General features: G+C 42.0%; 1 protein-coding gene across 6 annotated transcripts in view; it reads left to right on the top strand.

Moving 5' to 3' along the window:
• Positions 1-1,376: 1,376 nt before the first annotated feature.
• Positions 1,377-24,090, top strand: part of ANO5 (anoctamin 5) — an 88,404-nt gene continuing 65,690 nt past the window's right edge. For all 6 annotated transcript variants that reach the window (XM_089521353.1, XM_089521350.1, XM_089521355.1 and 3 more), the window contains exon 1: positions 1,377-1,517. In XM_089521353.1, the coding sequence (XP_089377479.1) occupies positions 1,454-1,517 (64 nt within the window). In that variant the 5' untranslated portion in view covers positions 1,377-1,453. The remainder of the gene's footprint in view (positions 1,518-24,090) is intronic.

Raw genomic sequence — 24,090 nt, 5'->3', positions numbered from 1 at the left:
GGACAAACAAATGGGTCCTAGAGCAGATCAAGCTGGAAACTTTCCTCGAAGCCAAAATGACCAAACTGAGGCTGTCATACTTTGGACACATCATGAGAAAGGAGGACTCATTGGAAAAGACAATAATGCTGGGAAAGGAGGAGGAAGTAGAAAGAAAGGAAGGCCACATGCCAGATGGATGGGCTCTATTAAGGAGGCCACAGGGATGGGTTGCAGGGATTAAGCAGAGCAGGAGGCACTGCAGGATCTGCAAAGAGAATGAGAATGATCACTGTTTTCTGCTGGGAAACCCCCTGACCCTGGGTGGGTTCTCATTTGCAAACATGGTGCTTTTTCTCTTTGGAGAGGATGGAAGAGGGGATGGGGGCGGGGGTGCTGGGTGTGTGCCAGCCTCAGCGAAGGACCCACCCTGCGAGCCAACCTCTTCAGCCCCAAAAGCCTCGGCAGGAAAAGGGCGGGGAAAGGGAAAGAGAGGCTTTCCTGCCCTCCCCCTTCCAAGTAACCAGAGCCCAAGCCTTGCCAGAGCGCCCAGGCCCTGCCTCGCCCACTTGGCCGCCCGCCTGGAGCAGTGGCTGGAGTGCTGGGCTCTGGAAAGCAGGGTGCCATTCTCAGCTGGGGACTCTGGGCCAGTCTGCCCCACTCTCTCAGCCTGAGAGGATGGCCATGGCAGATCTGCCCTGCCTCCCTCCCTCTGAGGAAACTTGCCAAGAAAGCCCTCGGAGAGGGTCACGGCCTTAGGGTCGCTATAAGCCGGAAAGGACTTGAAGGCCCACAATAACGACAACAAGGGGCACACACACACACACATATATATATATACACACACACATATATCCAACTGTCTTCCATGGCAGTATTCTCTGAAGATGCCAGCCACAGATGCTGGTGAAACGTGAGGAAGAAACTCTTCCAGAAGAGGGCCACAGAGCCCCCAAAACCCACCAAAAGAAGACGATAACACCCCCTCCCCCCCCCGCCTTCATGGCTGGGAGGAGGCGGCAGGACAAGGAGGAGAAGGCGCCTCAAAATGGAGGACATTCCAGAAAATCAAGGGGCTTTGCATTAAACAAAAGCTTTAAAACACTCCCATTCCTGCTCCAAATGGAGGAGCTTCTGGGCTTTCCCCTGGAGAGGAGGTCGAATTGGAGGACGGGTCCTGGAAAAGGAGGACGCCTCCAGGCCTTGCTCTCCTTCTCCCCTGAGTCATCATGAGTGCCTCTTCCTTCCCGGGAGGGATTCCTGGGGAGGGAGCGGAGGGTCTGGAGGCGGAGGGCTGGGCCTTGGAAGGGCGGGGAGGGAGGGAGGGAGGCAGCAGCAGGAGGAGGAGGCCCGCCTTCGCCCCTTCTTTGGCTTCTTCTTCTTCTCCGTCTCCGCTTTCTCCTTCCCTGCCCTGAGTCTGGCCCTGGCCTCCTGCGCTGGGCAGCTGCCGGCCTCCCTCCTTCCCTCCCAAGCTATGAACCGAGTGGGGAAGAAGGAGAACGAGGAGACCCTCATCGAGATGGGGCTCTCCAACGAGGGTGAGTCAGGCGGGAAGCCCCCCCCCCCCGGACGCCCTTCTCTTCCAGGACGCGTCCTCCTTTATCCCACCCCTGGAGGGAGGATTCCCAGATGCCCTCCATTCTCAGCAGGAGTACCAACGGGGGCGAGGGGGGCAGACCAGTGCTGACAAGGCCGCCGACTGGGCCGGACCTTCTGCTAACGGGACCGTCCGGCGGGCCAGCTAGGAAGGTGGGGCCGGGAAGTGGCGCAGGAGGCCGGCCTGATGATGGGTGCCCGGGAGTCCCGCCCTCCAGTCTCTGGGCCGGAAAGGGTCCCCTCAGGCTCCCTTTTTTCCCCAGGCGGAGTCAGCCCCAGGCCTTGGCCCTCCATGAGCTGCAAGGCCCCTTCGCTCTCCCCTCGCTCCCGACACACTGTCTGCAGAAATAACCCACTTTCAGACGGACTGCTTTAACTGCCCTGGCTAAGGAAGCTTCAGCACTATATTATTTTTGGGAGACATTTGGCCTTCTCTGTCAAAGAGCTCTGGGGTCACAGTAAACTACAACTCCCAGGATTCCCTAGCACTGAGCCTGGGCAGTCAAAACGGTCTCAAACTGGATTATGTCTGCAGTGTGTTTAGGGCTGCATCCACACTGGAGAAATAATCAGGTTTGGCACCACTTTGTCTGTCTCAAGGCTATGGAATTCTGGGAGTTGCATACTCCAACTCCCAGAATCCCATAGCCTTGAGACAGAAAGAGTTAAAGTGGTGCCAAACCAGGTTATTTCTCCAGTATGGACGCAGCCTTGGACCTTAGTCTTCAAGGTGCTATTCGAACCTTTCTGTATCTTTCCCTTTTGTTGCTTCTATTTTTGTTGCTGCGTCCATTTACCTTCTACTTGTAACCAGATCCATAATTCTTAACTAATTTCCTTTTCAAAGCAATGATTCCTTTTAGCAGCGTTCACAATTTGAGACTCATTCCAGACAAAAATGGAAACTTGGTTGTTTTGCACAGAAAACGGCCTTTTCTGTGCAGGAAGCAGCATTCTGAGCACCGAAAATACAGGGTGAAAGATAGCACTTTGGAAGTGGCTCTCCGTTTTTATCGGTTTCTCAGGCTGCGGGTGTTTCTTCTCCTAGAGATGGCTGGCTGCTGGAAAACCTGGGAGGCTCTGATTATTCAGGTCCATAGAAATGCAGAGAAACATGGCTATAAAACCCAAAAGAAAACAGGAGGACGAGGGCCCAACTGAAACCAGGTTCTCAGTTGTGCAGTCTGAACCAAGGCCTCATAATCTTTTCATTTTGTTTTTGTTATTCACAGCCCACTTGTGGGAACCCTGTGAATGAGGGACCTCCAAGTCCTCTTATCTTCAACAGCTCTTCTCTGGCCACGCAGACTCAGGGCTGTGGCTTCCCTGACTCTATCCATCTGGAATGCGGTCTTCCTCTTTTTCTTACTGCCTTCTACCTGACAAAGCATTATTGCCTTTTCTAGTGACTCATGTCTTCTCATGATATGGCTAAAGCGCAACAGTTTCAGTTGAGTCATATTTGCTTCTAGGGAGACTTCAGGCTTGATTAGCTCCAAAAAGACCCATTTATTGGTCTTTTTAGCAGTCCATAATATCCAAAGAACTCTTCTCCAGTGCCCCATCTCAAAGGAGTTTATTCTCTTCATCTGCTTTCTTCACTATCCAGCTTTCATTGTCTTTGATGCAGTGTATGAATCTTTGGAGATGACTCATTACTTTGACACATTACTTCATTCATAATGTGTCACATTACTTTGACACATTACTTCATCGGGTGACTATTTTTCAAATTTAGTTGCCGCAAAGTTACAAAATTTACTAAAATTAGTTACTAAAAATAAGGTAATAATATAGTTACCATGTTACATGTGCTATATCTATGGTCCCAAACAGACAGGCCAAAATAAAGCTGCTTCAGATCACTTTGGAGGTATGCTTTTCAAATGACACACACATCTTGAGGGTCCAGAAGCTGTGCCAAAGCTGTTCTCCAGTCCTTGGAACTGAAGCATGGCTTTGGCATGGCTTCCAGACTCTTAGGACGCATGCATCATTTAAACAGCATATCTCCAAAGGCCCGTTAAAACTGGGCGTAAAGTACGTCCTCAGGACGTACTAGGGTTAGGAAAGGGTGTGCTTTACACATGCCCCTAACCCTAGTACATCCTGAGGATGTACAAAATGGCGGCGCCTGTTCTACACGGGCGCCGCCATCTTGACGTTGCGGACTCAGCATCCACACGCCATGTGGCAGAAGTGACACCGCGAGTGCGTAACTAGAGACTCATGGTGCCACTTCTGGGGTGCAAAAAGAAGCACCATTTTGGCGCTTCTTTTTTGCGGTGCCAGGGAGCCTTGCGGTTTGACCACTGGGGCTCCTCGGCGGCGCTAATGGTGGTGGCAGCAGACCGCCACTTTCAGGCGGTCTGTAACGTGCCAAAGTGACCCAACACAGCTTTATTTTGGCCTGTCTGTTTGAGCCCAAAGTTACAAAAATGATACCTTTTTCTGTTTGCATCTCTTTTAGACAATGAAAGATTTCCATGAAACAAAAAACTTTTTATGGAACTTCTCTTTAAAAAAGAATAGAAAAGAAAGAAAAACCAGTGCAGATCTAATCAAATGTCTGTGGGAAAGCTGGCATTGTGAGTGAAATAGTGCAGATAAACCCTAACAGAACAAAATACAAGCATGTGTGGCAGTAACCACATGTGAACCTTTAGGACAATTTAGTTTATGCTTGTATCATATGTTCATTTTTCAAAAAAGTGCCTTTCATCCCTTTATCAGAGATAGCGCATAGTGAAGAAGCCATGAGAGGAACCTACATGGAAATGGAAATGCTTTTGAAGGTGATCTAAGTACAGTCATCCCTCCATATTTGCGGCTTTGATATTTGCAGATTTGATTATTCACGGATTTCATTAATATGTTCTCTCTAGGACTGTGTAGGTCCTCCAGTGCAACTCTGTGGTCAACTTTAAAAGTTGCACTGAAAGACCATTTGTAGCTACTCCAGTGTCATTCTATGGTCAGTGTATGTTGGACATTGACCACAGAGTTGCACTGGAGGACCTAGAGATTCCCAGAGAGGTGTCCTCTCAGGTAAAAACAGTGTTTTTGTTATTTGCAGTTTTTCCATATTCATGGGGGGCTTGTTCCCCTAACCCTAGCGAATATGGAGGGACAACTGTATATCAACGAAGACTCATACAGATTTCCATGGAAAATGGAAAATGAATCCATCAGGAATGTGCAGAATTGTTGGAAGAGTTTCAAGATTAAAAAGAGGTGTCCTGCTTTGTTTCAAGGCTTGGTTTAGTAATGTTTACATGCTAGGCCTCAGCTCTTAAAAAAGGGATGTGTTATTGTATCAGAGGGACTGGTTGAATGATAGCAAGATATCTTCCACCTGACTAATTAGACTGTCCTGCCTGCCCAGAACTGTTACTAGTGATCCTTTCTTCTGATTGAATCAGATGGGCAAGTAACACAATGAGGCCTCACCCATCTGCTTGGCTAAAGCCATGTGCAATTTCTCTCTTTGGTCCAGCTATCCAGCCCAGACTATAATCTCTAGCCTTTCAGTTATTTTATGTCAATATTAGAATGTTTGCTTGTTTCCCCAAGAGCACTCTTTTCCAGAAATGCTTGGAGCACTTCAAAACTATGCATCTACATTGATTAACAGAAAGAATAAAGACCAAAGGGTTCTTCAAAACATAATTTGGTTCACATATAGTCACTTTTGTTACAGTGACCTGCAAAGAGTGAACTTGCATAAAACATAAGAGATTAAATAGATGTCTGGAGATAAAGGACATTTTCACACACGGCATGAAAAAACAGCTTTGAGTGACCTGTCCGGTGGGGTGCAGTAAATTTAATGAAGGAGGCATAGAAGAAGGCAGTAGTACATAATTACCTTAAAGGCACCAAATTCCCTCTGATTTTAGAAGATAAGTAGGGTAAGACCTGGTTAGTATTTGGATGGGAGACCACCAACAAATTCCAAGTGCTTTAGGCTACATTCCTGATGAAAGAACAGGTAAAACCACCTCTGAGAAATTCCTTGTCTAAGAACACCTGAAATTCATGGGATCACCGTATGTTGCTGGAAGGCACCTATGCACACACAGATGAAGGCAGTAGGGTGGGATCTGAATGTGGCAGTGATGAAAGGGGCTGCGTTTGCATCTTGCTTTAGGCAGCAGGATCTGGGCAAAGACTAGCAGTTTAAGATTTTTCACTACAAGTGAGGAACGACTTAGGGAGCTGGGGATGTTTAGCCTGGAGAAAAGAAGGTTAAGAGGTGATATGATAGCCCTGTTTAAATATTTGAAAGGATGTCATATTGAAGAGGGAGCAAGCTTGTTTTCTGCTGCTCCAGAGAACAGGACCCGGAACAATGGATGCAAGCTACAGGAAAAGAGATTCCACCTCAACATTAGGAGGAACTTCCTGACAGTAAGGGCTGTTCGACAGTGGAATGCACTCCCTCGGAAGGTGATAGAGTCTCCTTCCTTGGAGGTCTTTAAACAGAGGCTGGATGGCCATCTGTCAGGGATGCTTTGAATTGGATTTCCTGCATGGCAGGGGGTTGGACTGGATGGCCCTAGTGGTCTCTTCCAACTCTACGATTCTATGATTCTATGATTCTATGAAGTGTTCTAAATGAAAAACAGGATGTAGACAATGACCCAAGTGAGATTTATATTTGCATTAAAGATATGGGAAATTCAAAAAAAATTTAAAAAAGGAAAAAAAGACCATATTGTGGAAGAGATGTTCATGCCTGTTTCATTCATAACACTAAAAAATAGCAAAGAGTATTGTTGCACTTTGTAACACATTTGTTATGGGATAAGCTTTCAAGGACTGAAATCTACTTCAAAAGAGGCATGAAATGTAATCCTTAGATGGCAGGCATGCATATGGGTCCATGGAATGGAGAAATGTAGAAGCCAGACTTAAATAGCAATGTAATATTAAAAAATAATCTATGACTGTGTATATAAAATATTATAGATTTAGCATCAAAAACAAAAATAACAGCTCTTTTCACAATACAATAATTCCAAATGAGGACTGATGCAGTAAATGGTACAATGTCAGTAAAACACAAAACTATTATTATTATTATTATTATTAGCAGTAAAATGTGAAATGGCAAAATGTATACACATTCAGTCAGAAGCCTGTGTCTTCTATTGGCTTAACACAAGTTATAACTGAAGGTACCTTTTCAAGAACAATCTGACTTGGGTTGCATATAGATCCCTGGTAACATCAAGAGGGTGTCTTTGCTGGATTTTAATGTCAAGGCAGACACACAATGGAGAATGAGCTCTGTTTGTTTGTTTGTTTGTTTGTTTATGGCCTGATTTTCCCCAGACCTGGGTACAACATAGTTTAAAGAAATTAAAACAGAAACAGATAATAGTCTGTATCAATAAAAACATGCAAGCACTACAATATAATCAAATTTTCAGTAAAATTACAAGCAATGTAAAACCATATCAATTAAAAAGCCACAAATTAAAAAACCATAGAGCACATTATTAAAAGTCCTTTTAACTTATTTATTTATTTTAATTCATTTTTATGCCATCTTTCTTCCTCAAAGGGACCCAAGGTGGCTCATAAATAAAAACACTTACGGAATCAGTTCCCAAAGACCAGTCATAACAAAGAAGTCTTCAGCTGCCGTTGGAAGTACACCATGGATGGGAACAGTCTAGTGTCTCTAGGAAGGAAGTTTCAGAGCCTGAGAACAGCCACCAGATCTACTTGTGATGGTGGTGCAACCAAGAGAAAAACTTTCCATGACACTGAATATTTGAGCAGGCTCATATGAGAGAATATACTCTTTAAGACAACATGGTAGCGCGTGGAGTTGTTGCAACATATTTGTGTGCATCCTATAACTAGCCTTAGTGATATAATCCATGAAAGCCTATACCGTATGATGTTAGTATTTATGGTGCAAAAAGATTGTTGCTCCTTCTGCTGCAGAATATAGCTGCACCTATAGAAGTCCTAGAACAAAATTATTTTTTTCATCCAATGTGATAAGTGTGGATGGCTAAGTACAATTCCACTGTGACTGACTGGAAGAAATAGCACAAATTTGTCATAACATAAATATAAGAGAGAATAAATATGCAGTTGTTTTACACAGAGAATCACAGAGTCAGAAGAGACCACAAGGGCCATCCAGTCCAACCCCATGCCATACAGGAAATCTCAAAGCATCCCCAACAGATGGCCATCCAGCCTCTGCTTAAAGACCTCTAAGGAAGAAGACTCCACTACACTCCAAGGAAGGAGTGTGTTCCACTGTTGAACAGCTCTCACTGCCAGGAAATTACTCCTAATCTTGAGGTGGAATCTCTTTTCCTGTAGCTTGCATCCATGTTTCTTGAAGTTTATTGTTACAGTTTTGACCAAGTCTAAAATAGAAATACTCCCTCAACAAAATCTTCCTAATATGGGTAGTCTCAGCTTCTTTGAAAGTAATGGCATTTGGGCTTCTAGGCTGCATCCACACTACAAAAATAATCCAGTTTGACACCACTTTAACTGCCATGACTCAGTGCTATGGAATTTTGGAAACTAGTTTTGTGAGATATTTAGCCTTCTCTGTTAGAGGGCTCTGGTGCCACAACAAACTACAATTCCCAGAATTCCATAGTATTTAGCCATGGCTGTTAAAGTGGTGTCAAACTGGATTATTTCTGCAGTTCAGATGCAGTACCAGTCTGTCTGATAAAGTAGTTTGATGTGAGAAAATCTCAGGAGATGAGAGTTTGGTTCACAGAGTCTCTGCCTTAAATTCAAATACACTCTTACCTCGGGATACGAATGCGCCGGGATACGAAATTTCCGGGTTACGAAGAAAAAAAAAAATAAAAAATATTTCCGGGTTACGAAGGTTATTCCGGGTTACGAATAACCTTTTGGTGCTTTTCGGCGCTATTTCGCACCAAATCGCGGCTTCCCTCCATTAGCGCCTATGGCTTTCTCGGCTTACGAAGACTTCCGGGTTACGAAAATGGCGCCGGAACGGATTAAATTCGTAACCCGAGGTAAGAGTGTATTCACAAGCTGTTTGTTAACATACTATTTGGGTGGTGAATGTTAGTATACTATGGGCTGCTCCAGAAATTTCTGCATTCACTCCATTAGGAAAAATACTGATGCGACTATGGAAAGTTATGTTGTTTGAATTTTTATCCACCCATGTTCGTATTAATATTTGCTCAGGCAATTATGGGGATAGGTATAGCCAAGAAGTATTACAGTGTAGGAAAATAAGTGATTGCTTGAACCAGCTGTTGGGAAAATTCACCTGGAGATTGAGAGTTTTGTGCCAGCAATATTTAGATTTCCAGTATACTCCAAGGAAGCTGCATCTTTTGGATTAGTACAGTCAGCCCTCCTTATCTGCGGATTTTTTATCCATGGATTCAAGCATTCATGGCTTGAAAATATTTAATATATTATGAATTTCAATAGGCAAACCTTGATTTTGCCATTTTATGTAAAGATACCATTTTACTCTGCCATTGTATATAATGGGACTTGAGCATCCACAGATTTTGGTATCCATGGGGGATCCTGGAACCCAACCCCAGCGGATACCCAGGGCCCACTGTATATGGAGTAAACTGTGGGCTGGATAAGATCTAGCAAAATCAAATGTTATCCAGTCAAGATTGAGGTGTTCTTGATCAGTCCCACAGCTAATCAAGAAAATGTTGGAACAACCTCTGCATTCAACCCTAAAAGCAGAGTCTCATAATTTGTGGGGTTGTTCTGGACCTCACTTTGATAACATTCCTGATACCTGTGGTCACAGATACTTTTGCCCAGCTTAGACTGCAGTGCCAAATACCGTGTTTCTGACAAAAGGTTATCACATATGCTCAACTATAAGTTGAACTCATGTATAAGTCAAGGGAAGGTTTTGGGGCCAAAATTATGGATTTTGATATGACCCATGGATTAGTCAAGGTAAAATCTAATATCCCTATTACTTGGTGTGGTTGATTTATTACTTTATTGCTGCCTTTCATTTGTTTGTACATTCATTGTACTGCTATTTATATTTTGTTTGTGAGTTGCATTGAACAATATGGGGAAATGACAGGTTATAAATATTTAAAATAGTGTGTGTGCATATGCTTTAAATCACCTGTCAACTTATGGTGACCCCATGAATTCCATAAAGTTTTCCTTGGCAAGAAATACTTAGAGGTGGTTTTGCTACTCCTTCCTCTGAAATATAGCCTACAACACCTGATATTCATAGGTGCTCTCCCATCCAAATACTAACCAGGTCTGACTGTGCTAATCTTGATTAGACGGGGTTTGGTGTCATTAGAGTATTTCGTCTCTATTTAAAATAATGTGTAAATAAAATGAAATCTGCATCACTTAGCACTAAACATCCCATATATGCTGCTTTCTTGTTCTGGGTCGCTGAATGCTAAAATCAGACCCTGTTTAATCACTTCAAACTATGATCCTGGCACTGTATCCATAAGTGCACAAAACAGAAAAATGTTCAAAAATCAAATAAGATGCTACTACTCTGGAACTTTTAAGGAGACATGAGTATGCAGAGGGAAAGCTCTGCTTTTCTCAAGAAGTGTAAATTAGAGAGAGCTGGGTGTGGAAAGAGAGAAACTGCGTGAGGGAAGTGTGGTGGCTCTGTTGTTGTTTGGAAGTAGCTATGGAAACTGTTCTGGTGGTAGAGGAATGAATAGTGGTTTTGTGTGTAAACTTCTGTGTTTTTGGTTTATGCCACTAGTCAACTTAAAAACCGAGTTCACTTTAAGTTGGAGCAAGATAAGCAATGTAACATGAGAGCCAGAGTGTGTTATCACCATTATGGTGCATTGATCGTGAACCCTCCTGAGAAGCATCTACTTTTTGAAATACTGCCTAAAATCGACCTATGAAGTACTTTCATAACATCTTTCAAATAACAGTGTTGCTCCCATCAGAATCTCAGATAAAATTATTAGCATGACTCAGGGAAAGGTTAATATTTACAAAGTGCATAGTTGATGTCATTCCTAAAGTAGTTACTCAGCCATTTCTGGAAAAGAAAGGAAAATATTACACTCAATTTTGGCTTACACCTCTTTAATTTTTTTTTTAAATATCCTTTCAGTAAGGAAGATCCATTTTCTGCCAACCAGACACTAATCTTTCTGTCTCTGTGCCTTTTGCTCTAAGAAATATTGCTGTTGTTAATGGCCCTTGAGTTCACTTTGACTCTCATGACCCCTATGGATGAGCCATCTCCAAGATTAGCTTTCCTAAATAGCTCTGCTCAGGCCCATGGCCTATCTGATCTAACCATCTGGTATGTGTTCTTCCTCTCCTTCTACTGACCTCTACCTTTCCCAACATCATTGTCTTTTCTAATAAATAATGGCTTCTTATGATGTGGCTAAAGTATGACAGTCTCAATTTCACCATCCTGGCTTCTAGGGGAAGTTCAGGCTTGATCTGTCAAGGACACATTTGGGTTTTTGGCTGTCCACAGTATTCTCAGCATTCCCTTCCAGCACCATATCTTAAATGAGTTAATTTTCTTCTTATCCACTTTCTTCATCCATACATGCTACATTCTTCATCCTACAGTGGCTTGGACTATTCTAACTTTAGTGTCTTTGCACATTAGGATCTTGTCCAGTTCTTTCATAGCTATCCTTTTCCCCAGTCCTTGTCTTGTGATTTCTTGACTGCAGGCTCTGTTCTGATCAATATTTAATCCAAGATATGGAAACTCCTTGACTATTTCAATTTTTTCATTCTCTGGGATGAATTCTTGCAGATCTTCCATGGTCATTATTTTTGTTTTCTTGCTGTCCAGAATTATGCCTATCTTGACGCTTTCCTCCTTAACCCTTCTCAGTAATTGCTCCAGGTCCTTGTTGGTTTCTGCTAGTAATACTGTGTCATCTGTATATCTTAGTTTGATAATGTTCCTTCTGCCTGATCTTTACTCTTCCTGCCTCTGAATCTAATCCTGCTGTGCATATGATGTTTTCTGCATACAAATTGAAGAAATAGAGTGATACTATGTAGCTTTGCCTGGTCCCTTTGCCAACTGGGAACCACTCTGTTTCTCCCCTTCTGTTCTAACAGCAGCCTCTTGTGCTGTGTACAAGTAATGCATCAGGACAATTAGATGTCATGACACTCCCATTCCTGTAAGAGCAAGCTATAGCTTTTTGTGATCTATGTAGTCAAAGGCTTTGCTGTAGTCAATAAAGCACATGCATATTTTTCTTCTGGAATTCCCTGGTGTGCTCCATTATCCATTGTATGTTTGTAACATGATCCCTAGTGATTCTTCCTTTCCTGAATCTAGCTTGCACCTCTGGGGTTTCTTGCTCTCAGTGGCATCACTTTTAACATTTTCTATAAAACATCCAATTTTTAACCCAATCGTTACTATGTCAATACGTTTAGTTGTGCATATGATCTTGTAATTTGAAGGTATAATTTTAATTTTGCAAGTTGTTTATGTCACAACTATTAAACATAACATTCAGTGGCATATGGAAATTACAACTGACAAGTAACATTAGTGCAAAAAAGCATGACTAAGAATTCTGCATGGTGTGAAATGGGAGGAGGAGGTAAATGGGGTGTGCATGACCGGATGCCGCCAACCGTAGGGACACCACTGCTTGCTCCATATATGGTAGGAGAAATTTGAACATGATTTTGTTTGCATGGGATAATACTACAGTACATTGGTTCTGTAATTACTGCAATTTTTGTGTCTCCTTTTTTGTGTGGATGTGAATATATGCTGATCTCTTCCGATTTGTGGGCCATTGCTTTGTTTTCCATATTTGTTGGCAGATTTAATTAGAACTATACTTGAATCTGCCTGTGTTCTGAAATGCATGGGTGGCTTCTGCCCACTTTGAGAGCATGGCATTCAAATGATGCATGCCTTCAAAGCAGCCCAAAGATGCTCCAGTGCTGTGATCCAATCCTTTGGACTTGATCAAAAAGGAGCAGATTAAATTTGACTCCTGGGGGGAACTGGTTGGGACTGCAGCCGCAGCCCGCTTTAGGAGCAGGCTGTGCTGTAATAATAATAATTGGTCCCAACCTGATTGTGGCTGGAGCAGCAGAGGCCGCTCCTTCCTGGCTATCTATTCGGGGCCTCTGTGGATTGGATCAGCTCTATTGGTATATTGTCTGTTCCTGATTATTTATTCTTCCCAGTTGCTTTGAGTGCAGCTTTCATTTCACTTTCCAAATTTGGGGTTAATCTTTATAATTGGAGTGTAGTGGAGTCTCCTTCCTTAAATGTCTTTAAACAGAGGCTGGATGGCCATCTGTTGGGGATGCTTTGTGATTTCCTGCATGGCAGGGAGTTGGACTGGATGGCCATTGTGATCTCTTGATTCTAAGTTTCTTCTTCCCATTTGTAATTCAACCTTTCGCACTTTGACCTGAGATATTACTCTTCTTTTTTTAAAAAAAATCATTTCATGACATCCTAAATGTCAACCAGTGACTGGGAGGTATCATATCTGAATTAATGGAAGTCAAAGTTCTTTGTGATTCTGTACATTTTATACATTTTAGAAATACTACATAACTACAGTGGATTGGACACCGACGTTCCAATTTTTTTTAAAGCCAGTGTGCCATACATTTTTTGTGATTCTTCTGTGTTGTGCTCATGAACACACACATACCCAGAGGCACACAATGTTTGGTACATCCACCCACAGCCACATACACATACAATTATGTTCCCTCATTGATATAATAGTACCAACATTTAAGCTCTCCTTTATTAGATAATAACAAAATGAAGGAGAGGAGTATGAAGCTGCTTTGCTTTTCCTAGAAACAGAAATCATGCTCCCTCTCTGGGATATGTCTTCCAAGACAGACCTGAACCACATTCAAAATATCAATTTCTTATTGGTGTAATCTTTTGAGAAGAAGCTAGGATGTCACTGAAAGCAATCTGAAAAAGGATTTTAAGAAGCCTTTCTACGAAGCCAGTAGACATTGCTTATTTTGCCTTAGCTCATCTATTCCTTTCCTTTCTGGCTCATCTATTCCTTTCCTTTCTTGCTGTCCTTCTCAACATGTTCCATCCACTATCTCTCCTCTTGACTTTCAGGGGAGCTCTGGAATGTTGTTATGCCTGATCCACATATCTTTTTAAGTCGAGGAGAGAAGGATGCACAGTTATCTGTAGCCTTAAGGCTGGGAAATATAGCTGAACAAAATTAAGAGACTATAGAGGGGGCAGAATAAACAGTCACAAAATCGATCTGGCAGTTCTTCCTCCTGTGGAAAGGCCATTGTGTTGCTATCAGGACTGAGTGTGCTGCTAGTTTTAATTTTAAATAAATGTAATAGTTGTGGGAAGTATTGGTGCTGCATAATTCAAATAAGGTGAGAGGGGATCGCTCTGCCATTCTGGGATGAGGACCCTTCTCTGCTCAGACCATAGACCATACAGCTAGCAGCCATCTGTATGAAAGCACCTCCCTGATTTTTTTCTGCACTGGAAAAGTTCTGTAGCGGTTGGCATGAGATATTTTCCCTTTCAGTGTGGCATACAGAGGTGACTTCATCTTTCCACATATGAGCAGACAAATAGGTGTTTGCAAGGTTTTGCCTTCAACCAGTTGGAAAGATGCATGTGGGTAGAAAGCTCTGAAATTCCCTTTAATGTTAAATGTTGCTTCTTTCTACATTCCCTTGGGTACTAGTGAGGGGAAAGAACATTGTTGTTTGTTGTTGTTGTGTGCCTTCAAGGCATTTCTGACCTATGGTGACTGTAAGGCTGAGAGTGTGAGACTCATCCAAGGCCACCCAGTGGGTTTCCACAATAGAGCTTGAAATCAAACTGTGATATCCAGATTCATAGTTTGACACTAAAACCACTGTGCTACACAAGAGAAAAAATAATTCTGTACAGCAAAGGATGAGGAAACCTTGGCCCTCCAAATATGGTTGTATTACATCTTCCATAATTGTACTATGCTGTTTGGTGCTTCTTGTAAACAAAAACTACAAAACAGTAGAGACAGACTAAACTATCAAAGTAATGTACAATGGCTGCGACTGTACATTATTAGTTATAAATTTCAGCGTAGTTTTGGTGGCTTCCAGTCATTTCTTTGTGCCAAGTTAACATTGTTCCTTTTTTTGTACATTGAAGTATCAGAAGCTTACACAGAGGAGACAGCTAAGAGGGTGTATTTTACTGAATAACATCCATGTGCATCTTCACCCTTTATAGTGTATTATATCATGCATCCTCCTGTCAATAGTACTTTTCCCTGATACATTATTTAATAAGATTTTTTTTTTAAAAAACGTATGTTTTGCTTTCATCAGTTCCTCATTTTTGCTTGTTTGTCTCTCTGTACAATGATTTTTATTATTTTATATACACCAGAATCCTTTGATAAAGATTTCATCTTATGTCAAAGCTCAAGCTGATTAGTTGGAGCCAGACGCATAGCCAAGTAGTTACTGATTATAGAAAGAAGGCATAGGATTTTTCCAGTGTGCAAATTAGCTGTACAGCTTTGTTGGGTCAGACGGGCTGATTATATAGTCTCAGTGCTTTTGTGACAAAAATTGAGGGCCGGTTTTTGCACGCCGTAGGCTGCAATTCTGTACACACTCACATGGAAGTTAATCCTACTGAAGTCAATAGGACTTTGAGGAGAAATGTATCAGACTGTTAGACTTCAACAGGTCAGAATCCTACTGTTGCCGGGCCCCGAGTCCCTTCTGGGGGAGGAGGAGGTGGCCCCATGGGTTCCATATTCCAGAGCCAGAAACAGGGGTATGCTGCAGGTAACTTTAATAACCACAACGAAACAATGAACAGTAAATAATTGGCTGGTTCCCTTCACCACGCCTTACAAACTTGCAACTGAAAGTCCTCCAAACAAACTTAGGGTCCGGGTTAAGGTCACGTGGCCTAGGCCTCTTCGGACTCTCCATCCTCGTAGTCGTCCCAGGTGCCTTGTCGTGGGTTGGAAGGAGCTCCCCTCTCTACAGGCCAGCACCTTCCCCGAATGTCCCACAGTAACCGCGGCCCTGGATGGAGCACCGGCCGAGCCTGGTAGGGTTCGGGGTCGGTTCCCGTGGGGTGCACAGGCCACCACTTCTCTGGTGGGCAGCAACCCTCGGACCTCCGACCCGGACCAAGCCTCGGACCTCGGAAGTGGAGTCAGTTGATCTCTGCGGCAAAGGCGTCGCTTACCCTAGCCTCTATCTCTCCCTCGTAGCCTGTATTTCCCGGCCGCCACAAAATCCCCGATGCTCCTTGCTCCTCCTCTCCCTCCTCCCCTTCCTTTGGGGCCACTTCCCCTTTTCTATCCTGGGGCTCCGCCCCTCCCTCCGCCCCTGCCCAAGACCCAGCTGCTTCGCTCCCAGCCGGTGCTCCTTCCTTGTCCAAGGCTCCCTCTGGGTCCTCCAGGGCGTCTTCCTTCAGGGCGGGACCCCAACCCGATTGCTCCCCCTCCTCCACCCTCTGACACCTACATACTGTCATGAGTTCAGCATTCATTGAGCATTTCAGGGAAGTAACATACTGAGACCAAATGTTTCTATCATTGTGAAAATTGGTCCTGTATTATGCCAAATCAAAAATTGCTGAGTTTTTGAGCTGAAAACCCATCTTAGATCAATCTGAATGTGAACTCTGTGATAATTAGAGTTAATGGAGGCAATGCTAAAAAAAACAACCCTTCTGTCTGCTAAACACAAGTGGCAACTTCCTACAGGAAAAAGAGAAAGAAAAAAAACCTTTACTACTAATCCTGACCAAATATAGCCATCTTGTGGTGCTGAGTGACATCACATATAAGTCTGATGCACACTGCCTTGCAGAATGATGAAAAATAATGTACCTACTTTAACTTTTCCCCATTTTCAGGAAAGATATTAATTGTAATAAATGAATTAAATTGATTTCATGAGTTGCTAGTACACAATGATCTTATGAGCAATGTAGATATTGATCCACAGTCCAGTATTGATTTTAAAACTTTCCCATATATGTCCTGCTTTATTTTGCTTTGGAAGTCACTAAAGGGGTAAGTCAGCTGCAAAACAAAGCAAAACAAAAACAGTGAGGGCTAAGGATTTGGCTCTAAACTGACATAATTATGCCCAGTGCCTTCTGATCTATGCAAGAGAGCATTTACTGTAATTGCTCCCTTCAGTGGAACAAAATGTTAGTGTGCCAGGGAGAATGTATCAAAGCTATTGTAATAATTTGTGTATTTCTCCAGCATCCAGGAAGAGATTGGAAACTTCTGTTTTGTTTCTAGATAAAACCCAGATAAAGTATTATGGAACTTTGGATAGTCTTAACTGTGGGATGTTGAAACACCCAAATGTGTTAAACTACTGACTGAAGTTGACTTACTTTGTTTGTCCTTTTTAAAATTTACTATAGTTCAGCAGTTTGTCTGAATTTAGAAGACTTGGCAAGCTGTGTCAGTATCTTAAACTTCCGTACTCCTTTTAGGGACCACACCAGAGGAGGAAGGGGCTAGGGGAATATGTGAGCTGAAGCAGCCTAGAGAAGCTGTAAGACATTAGTGAGACTAGGTGCATCATGAAACAGATTGTTGAAATATTCAAAACGGAATAATTGAAATTTCATATCGCATATAGTATAATGTAGACAACTAGATCTTATATTTGGCAATGATAAGCTATTATGTTGGCTTGCTGTATGTTAATTATGTCTGCTCCCTAATAGGAGAAAAAGAAGCTCTGTTGTAGAGTAACTGGAGAGAAAAAATTGCAGTTGGCAATTCTTCCATTCATATGATTTCAGGAGAATGAGAACTCAGGGACTGCTCTAGCTGGGCAGTCTCTTTGCTTTCTCTCATGGGAAGCATTCCAGAGAGGAGTAGAATGCCAGGCACCTGCTGCCATTCTCCTGTTCTCTTCCCCTTCCCCACATGACGATCAGTGGGAACTTGTTAATATTGTTTATTGTGATGTATTATTGTAGCTCTGAAAATGCCAGCCACAGATGCAGGTGAAACATCCAGAATAAATTCTTCCAGAACTCTGCCATATAGCCCAGAAAACCCACAGAAAATTAGTATTGTAGTATTTAATATGATGCCTTCATTTTGCCAAGTGCAAAGGTGAGAACATAAATCTCCCATGATCATGTGTAGGGAAGCCTGTAGTTTAGCTTTGTGCTTTATACTTTTTATGAACCCCATGTTTCCTGCTTACTAATGCTCCTGCAGATGAACCAGAAACATGTCCATGATAAAAAATTTCAGTTTAAATTAAAAACATTTATTTTGACTGACTCCCCTGTCCCATGCACAGCTCAGACCTCTTCTAGACTGATAAAAAAAATTGTTCTCACAGTATATGTGTGAATTTCCATTTGTGTAGCAGTGAAGGCATATATTCCCTTTCTCTCGTTATCCGAGGGGGATCCATTCCAGACCCCCCCCCCCCATGGATACCAAAATCCACAGATGCTCAAGTCCCATTGTCCTTAATGCAGCCGCATCACCATTAGCGACAATGGGACTGAAGTCTCCTCCCTCACTCCCTCCCTCACTCCCTCCCACCTTCTGACCCAAGCATGGCTTCAGAGGCAGAGGCTGGGGCACTGATGGCTCCAGCCAACACTGGAGCCAGGTCTTGGGTCTCAAAGTCCCCCACCCCCAGGCCCAACACATGGGATGGAACCTCCAGGCTCCAACACCCAAGATCTGGCCTCAGCTCCCTCTGGCTGACAGGGCTCCAGCCTCCACCTACAAAGCCAAGTCCAGGGCAGAAGCCTTGAAGGGGGAGGGAGGGGGGAAGGGAGAGGGAGGACATCTATCCCATTGTCCCTAATAGTGGCATAGCTACGTGCACACACTGCCATTGGGAGAAACACAGGCTTGCCATCTGCGGATGCACAAATCCAAGGATGGCAAGTCGACAGATACCAAGGGCTGACTGTATAACCAAAATGGCACCACAAGGGAGGTATCAGCAAAGGGGGTGGGTGGGAAGATATGTGTTCATTGTTTCATTGTTTCCATATTGGTGTCACCTTGCAGTTCTCATTCACACTGAATACTGCTATTTAGGGCTGTGTTGTTGTTGTTGTTGTTGTTGTTAACTGCCCTCAAGTAAACTTTGACGGGATCAGGTTGGAATGGGGAGATAAGGGTTTTACTGCACACAAAATTGCTGCTGCGCTGCCATCTGACCAAGATTCAACCCCTAGCAGTGCTATGGTGGCCGATTTTGGTACTGCAGAAGCTTTCTGTCTTAGCAAAGTCAGCCTCCACAGCACTGCTTGGGGATGGATCTTGGTCAGACAGCAGCGCAGCAACAATTTTGTGTGCAGTAAAAACACGTTTCTCCCCATTCGAGTCCGATCCTGTCCGGTGAACAGATTGGTTTACTATTATATCCTGTTATAAATTGGGGGATTATGGTGAAAGAGAGTATTATTCATTCAGCCCTGAAGTATAATCCTCTGTTGACATTTCAGGTCAGATCTACATCTAAGTTTAGTCTGGATTCCTGATCAAAACTCCCTTATTGTTTTCAGGTTGCAGCTTGACCCCAGTCTTCACAGGCCAGATCATTTGCAAGGAAGCATCTTGCTTTGTTTATTTGCATGCAAACCAGCTGCCTTTATAAACATTTAAAAAAATGAACAAATCATTTCTTAAGTGTAAGGGCTGTAGTTGCAAGGTCCTTATTTCTAGCACAATATTCATATGTTATTCAAGCTATATATAAAGGAGAAATCATATAGTGGGGCTTGATATGGCATGAGGAGTTGGTGGTGGTGTTAGCATGCAGTGTGTAGATAACAACTCTTCTAATGACAGTGTGATAAGGTGAGATGCTTATTCCCAGATTAGTACTTAGGAAAGTGCATTTTCAGTTTGTTGAACATCTCTCCTGAAATAATTAACCTTCTCTTGGGATGATGACTAAGCAAAGATGGCCTTGTTTTGTATGCTTATAATGATTCAGGCTCATAGCAGCAATCTGCACATCTACATGTTGACAGTGGTGAATAGGGAGGATGTTATTGCTGCTTAATAACAAAACTATCACTACCCACAAATGAGTTAAATAAATGATCAGATATTCATTAGTGAACTGAATAAACATTGCCCATTCTTGTAACATTGTTAAGCTGCACAAAAAAGGAATAAAAGAATTTTTCCTTTCATGATTGGTTGCAATTACAGAAATGCTTTGTAGAGGATACAGTTGTCTTTTCCTACGAAACAACAAATGGGGTTAAAACTCTTAATTGAAACAAGGATATTACTGTGCAAGTTTGAAACAAAATGAGTGAATTAGATTTTTAAAGTTCGTTTCACTTTCAGTAGTGGACAGTGTCTGTAAATATTTTGTTTGCAAGATAAAACAGTTGGTTAAACATTTGTGATAGACATTGCCAGATGTGTAGCAGAAAAATGTCCCCCTGCTGACAACAGATGTCAACAGCAAATGCATATAACATATCCAGTTATGCCCTGGAGCAAAGAGTATTGGATATAATAATAATAAGTTATTATGCACTGCATAAGCATAATTATAGCACTTTAGATACATTGTCTTTGTAGACCTTAAAACTTTCCTGAAGTGTAGGTCAGTGTTATTGTTCTCACATTAGAGATGGTAGAGCAAAGCTGAGCAACAACTTTCTTTAAACCATTTATTTATTTATTTATTTATTTATTTATTTATTTATTTATTTATTTATTTATTTATTTATTTAATATCTTGCCTTTAATTCAGTTTGGGACTCAAGCCAGGATATAAATCTAGTGAGGTCATGACTAAGGGGAGATTTGAACTAGTTTGCAGCTTATAATGCATTCCTAATGGCCAAAACCAGTTGGGATGTCATATTGGTGGCTCAAAAGCAATGCTTCTTGGGAAATAGATTTAATATGGGGAAGATCCCTGCTATGTTCAGATATGTGAAAAGTTCTGCCATTTGTTCTTTGGCTAGCAGAAGTGAACAGAAAATAGTGAACAGAGATAATGAAAGAGTTGTTTTGGATACTTGGAGTTCAAAGTCATTCTGTTCTGAGACCAGTTTTGGCTTGTAAACTACCGTACTCTAATCCTTGAAATTAATCCTGCACAGTTTTCAGTGGGTAGGTGGGAGTTGGGTATCCAAAGGTTAGCAGGCCAGGATGTATTGTGAATGCAAAATAATAATAATAACTTTATTACGGCCATTTGGCCAGCACAAATGCAAAATAACAATCACAAGAGCAAAATTATAAGAGGAAATGTAACCTTCTTGTTGGCCTGGAAGGCATAAGCAGCTATTGGAATCAGGAAGGCAGAATGCAGTTCTATTCCTTTATATTTGCAACATTTGAAATGTTACCTTCTGAGGTTTTTCAGTTATCACAGTGACAAATTCTGAGTTACTAGATGAAAACAGATGCAGTTAAAAATCAGTTCTCAGTATCCGTTGAACAGCTGATTGTTTGGCAATATCAGATTGAATACTTGCCATTGAAGAGCTGATGAAGGAACAATGAGCAATTTAAAAATAGATACTTTAAAAGAAGCATGCCAAAGCACACGATTTACATTCTTATCTGAACTTGATAGCATTGGTATCTATTCCTGATAAGAGTTCCAAAGAATACATTATTGAGAAGCCATCATATCTTTAGGTATGGTCCAGGTCTACAGCAGGATAGGATGAATTAAGATATGACTTTTCTCAACATGCTGTTGTGCTAGGAAATTTCAGAAATACCAAGAAAGTGGCAAGAAGGCAGAAGCCTCCGTGGCATGAAAATGGTTGGGGTGTATATTGAAAAGCAGAACAGCTAAATTTAACTTCTGTGGCTTTTAATTTTTCCATAGTCTGAAATTACACAGTGATCTGTGGTATGTTATTCAAACAGATTTTCTTAAGTATCAATTAGGAGATCTGAAGGACTAAAGTTAGCAAAATTTGGAACAAGCTGGACATGTATCATGCCGGCAACTACAAACTAAACATGGATATGCAGAAAAAAAGAACCACAATGCCACATCAAAATTAGCAGCTATTATTGACTTTGTTATAGTTGATGGATGATTTAATAGACTACAGAGGGATACATTCTAAAACTATTCTCACATTTGATGCAATGACCTGTTCTTTATTTTTTCCCTGTTGATTGGTCATTTTCCAGATTATCTAAGGTATGAATGGAATTATTTCCAAGTTAATGTCACTTTTTAAAGTAGCTTTATTGTTAGGAGTTTTGTTAAAAGAAAAAAAAATGTAGGCCTTGTCTGCATGGGCCAAAAGGCCCATTCACCCCCCCTCCCTGATTCTGGTTTGTCCTGTTCAGACAATACACAGCCCAACACCCTGTTCTAGTGCAAGCAGTCTAGACAACATCCAGCACATTCCACACCCGAACTGCGGAATAACACTCCTAAACTGCATTTTTAAAAGTTACCTGTTGCTCTGGATCTTCTAATAATAATAATAATAATAAATTTTATTTGTGTTTCCCCACCTCTCCCATAGGATCGAAGCGGGGTTACAGACTAATTAAAAACCATTACACAATCTCATAAAAACAGAATAAATAAACTCCAATATAAAATTCTACAAACTCTATGGACAACATACAGCAGGGTAAGGCAGGGAATCAAATCGCATCAAAAATATTATTATTATTATTATTATTATTATTATTATTATTAAACATTACTAAACCAAGCCTTGAATCTGGAGCCCAGTCATGGTGGCTGTCTGCATGGGCATCCTGCATGGCTGCCTGGCATGTCTGCCACCAATATGGGTCACTGTATCTGAGGTCAGAATGAGGCACCCAGCATGCAGTCATCACTGGGTGCTTTGTTCTGACCTCAGAAGCAAGAGACCCATGGGAACAGTGGATGCACTGGACAACCCAGCAGGACATCTGCACAGACAGCTACCACTGTCACATAACAATGGGGGTCAAGGTAACGGGGGCAGTTTGGGGAGCTGTGGGAGCAAAATACTCCAGGTTGCCCCTGGAGTATCCTGGTCAGTGCAGACAAGGCTGTAAAGAATTGTAGGGTGGTGTTTTGGGGGGGTTGTTTTGTTTTGTTTTGTTTTGGGGTGAGCAGCACTAATCAGTGATGACAAGTTTGTGGCCAAACAAAAAAAAAGTATCAGAAATCTAATATAATTCTCCTTTAATCAGTGATGTCACTAGGGTTGGTGTCACCTAGTGTGTATATGTGTGAGGGTAACTCCTTTGAACTCAGACCACTGCAACCCCTCCCAGGGGGGGAGGATTAGGAAGGCAGCTAAGCCCTGCCCCAAGCTTTCTGAGTCTGCTGGACTCAGAAGGCAGTGCCCCACTCCCGTGTCCCACCCCACCTTGTGACACCCCCCCCTTTGGGGTATCATTGGGTGTGGCCTGCACCCCCCTAATAATGCCACTGCCTTTAATTAATTCACTACTTTAAGCTGCATGCTAGGAGTGAATGAACCTGATTGAAGAAAATGCTGGAGTGAGCCAGGCTCTGTGTGTGTATATGTGTAATATGTGGTTATTTTAAAAAAACATAAGCAGTTGCAATTTAATGTGTTTTGTAGTTTTGTAACTCAGCTGAGTTAAATGGTGAGGAAGTTAAGGGATTTGCTTGAGTAAGAAAAGTTAGGACCAAATGAGGAACTTGAACAAAGATCAAAGAAAAGAAATCAGAGAAACTAAGTCAGAAGTTAGGAAATATTGCAGTGCTGCAACCTGTTGAAACCACATCCATGTGGAAGGACTGCTGCTGGAGCAGTACTGCTTGAAAGCTGCTTGACTCATTTGTTAATCTAATTGCATTTTTAGAAATGGGAGTAATTAATTGCACACTAAATCATTTTCACTGCCTTTTGTTTTGGTTTTGTTCAAAGGAGTTTCAGGACTTGTCTGCATTGGCCAGATACTCCAGGGCTCCCCCTCCTATGTATATATATATAGAGAGATCTGTTTTTAACCTATATCTGCTCTACTAGTGTTACGACCATGAACTTTAGGCTTGTGTACTCTCTTCTCACTTAGTGTAGAATTTGAATTTTGGAAACATATTGAAATGTTACGCTTTAGTTTTACTCCAGCTCAACAAAACATTGAAACCTAAAGTTATTGTTAATTTTAAGTATGGTTAGTTGTCAGTGAGCCAATATGATACAGTGGTTTGCATGTTGGAAACACAGATTCAAATCTCCCATGGAAACCTACCAGGTGACCTTGGGAAAGGCACATTCTCACATCCTTAGAGGAAGGCATTAGTAAGCATTCCTTTTGCCATAAATCTTGCCAAGAAAATCCTATGATAGCTTTCCCATTAGTTGGCTTGAAGGTACATATAGAACAGCAACAGTTGTTAGTGAAACCAAATCAGTTCCTCAAAGTAAAGTGTGAAGTTACCTTATTTCAACGTACCATAGGTAGGAACAACCAAAGTATGTTTGTAACACATGACATACGGTAACTAGTTGTAGTTTAAACTGGAAATAAAAAGTTCCAA

This window comes from Sceloporus occidentalis, unplaced genomic scaffold (genome assembly GCF_023333645.1).
Source record: "Sceloporus occidentalis isolate IW3139 unplaced genomic scaffold, rSceOcc1.0.p SCAF_4, whole genome shotgun sequence".
In the NCBI taxonomy this organism is placed as follows: domain Eukaryota; kingdom Metazoa; phylum Chordata; class Lepidosauria; order Squamata; family Phrynosomatidae; genus Sceloporus; species Sceloporus occidentalis.
This window is presented reverse-complemented; position numbering and strand designations above follow the sequence as displayed.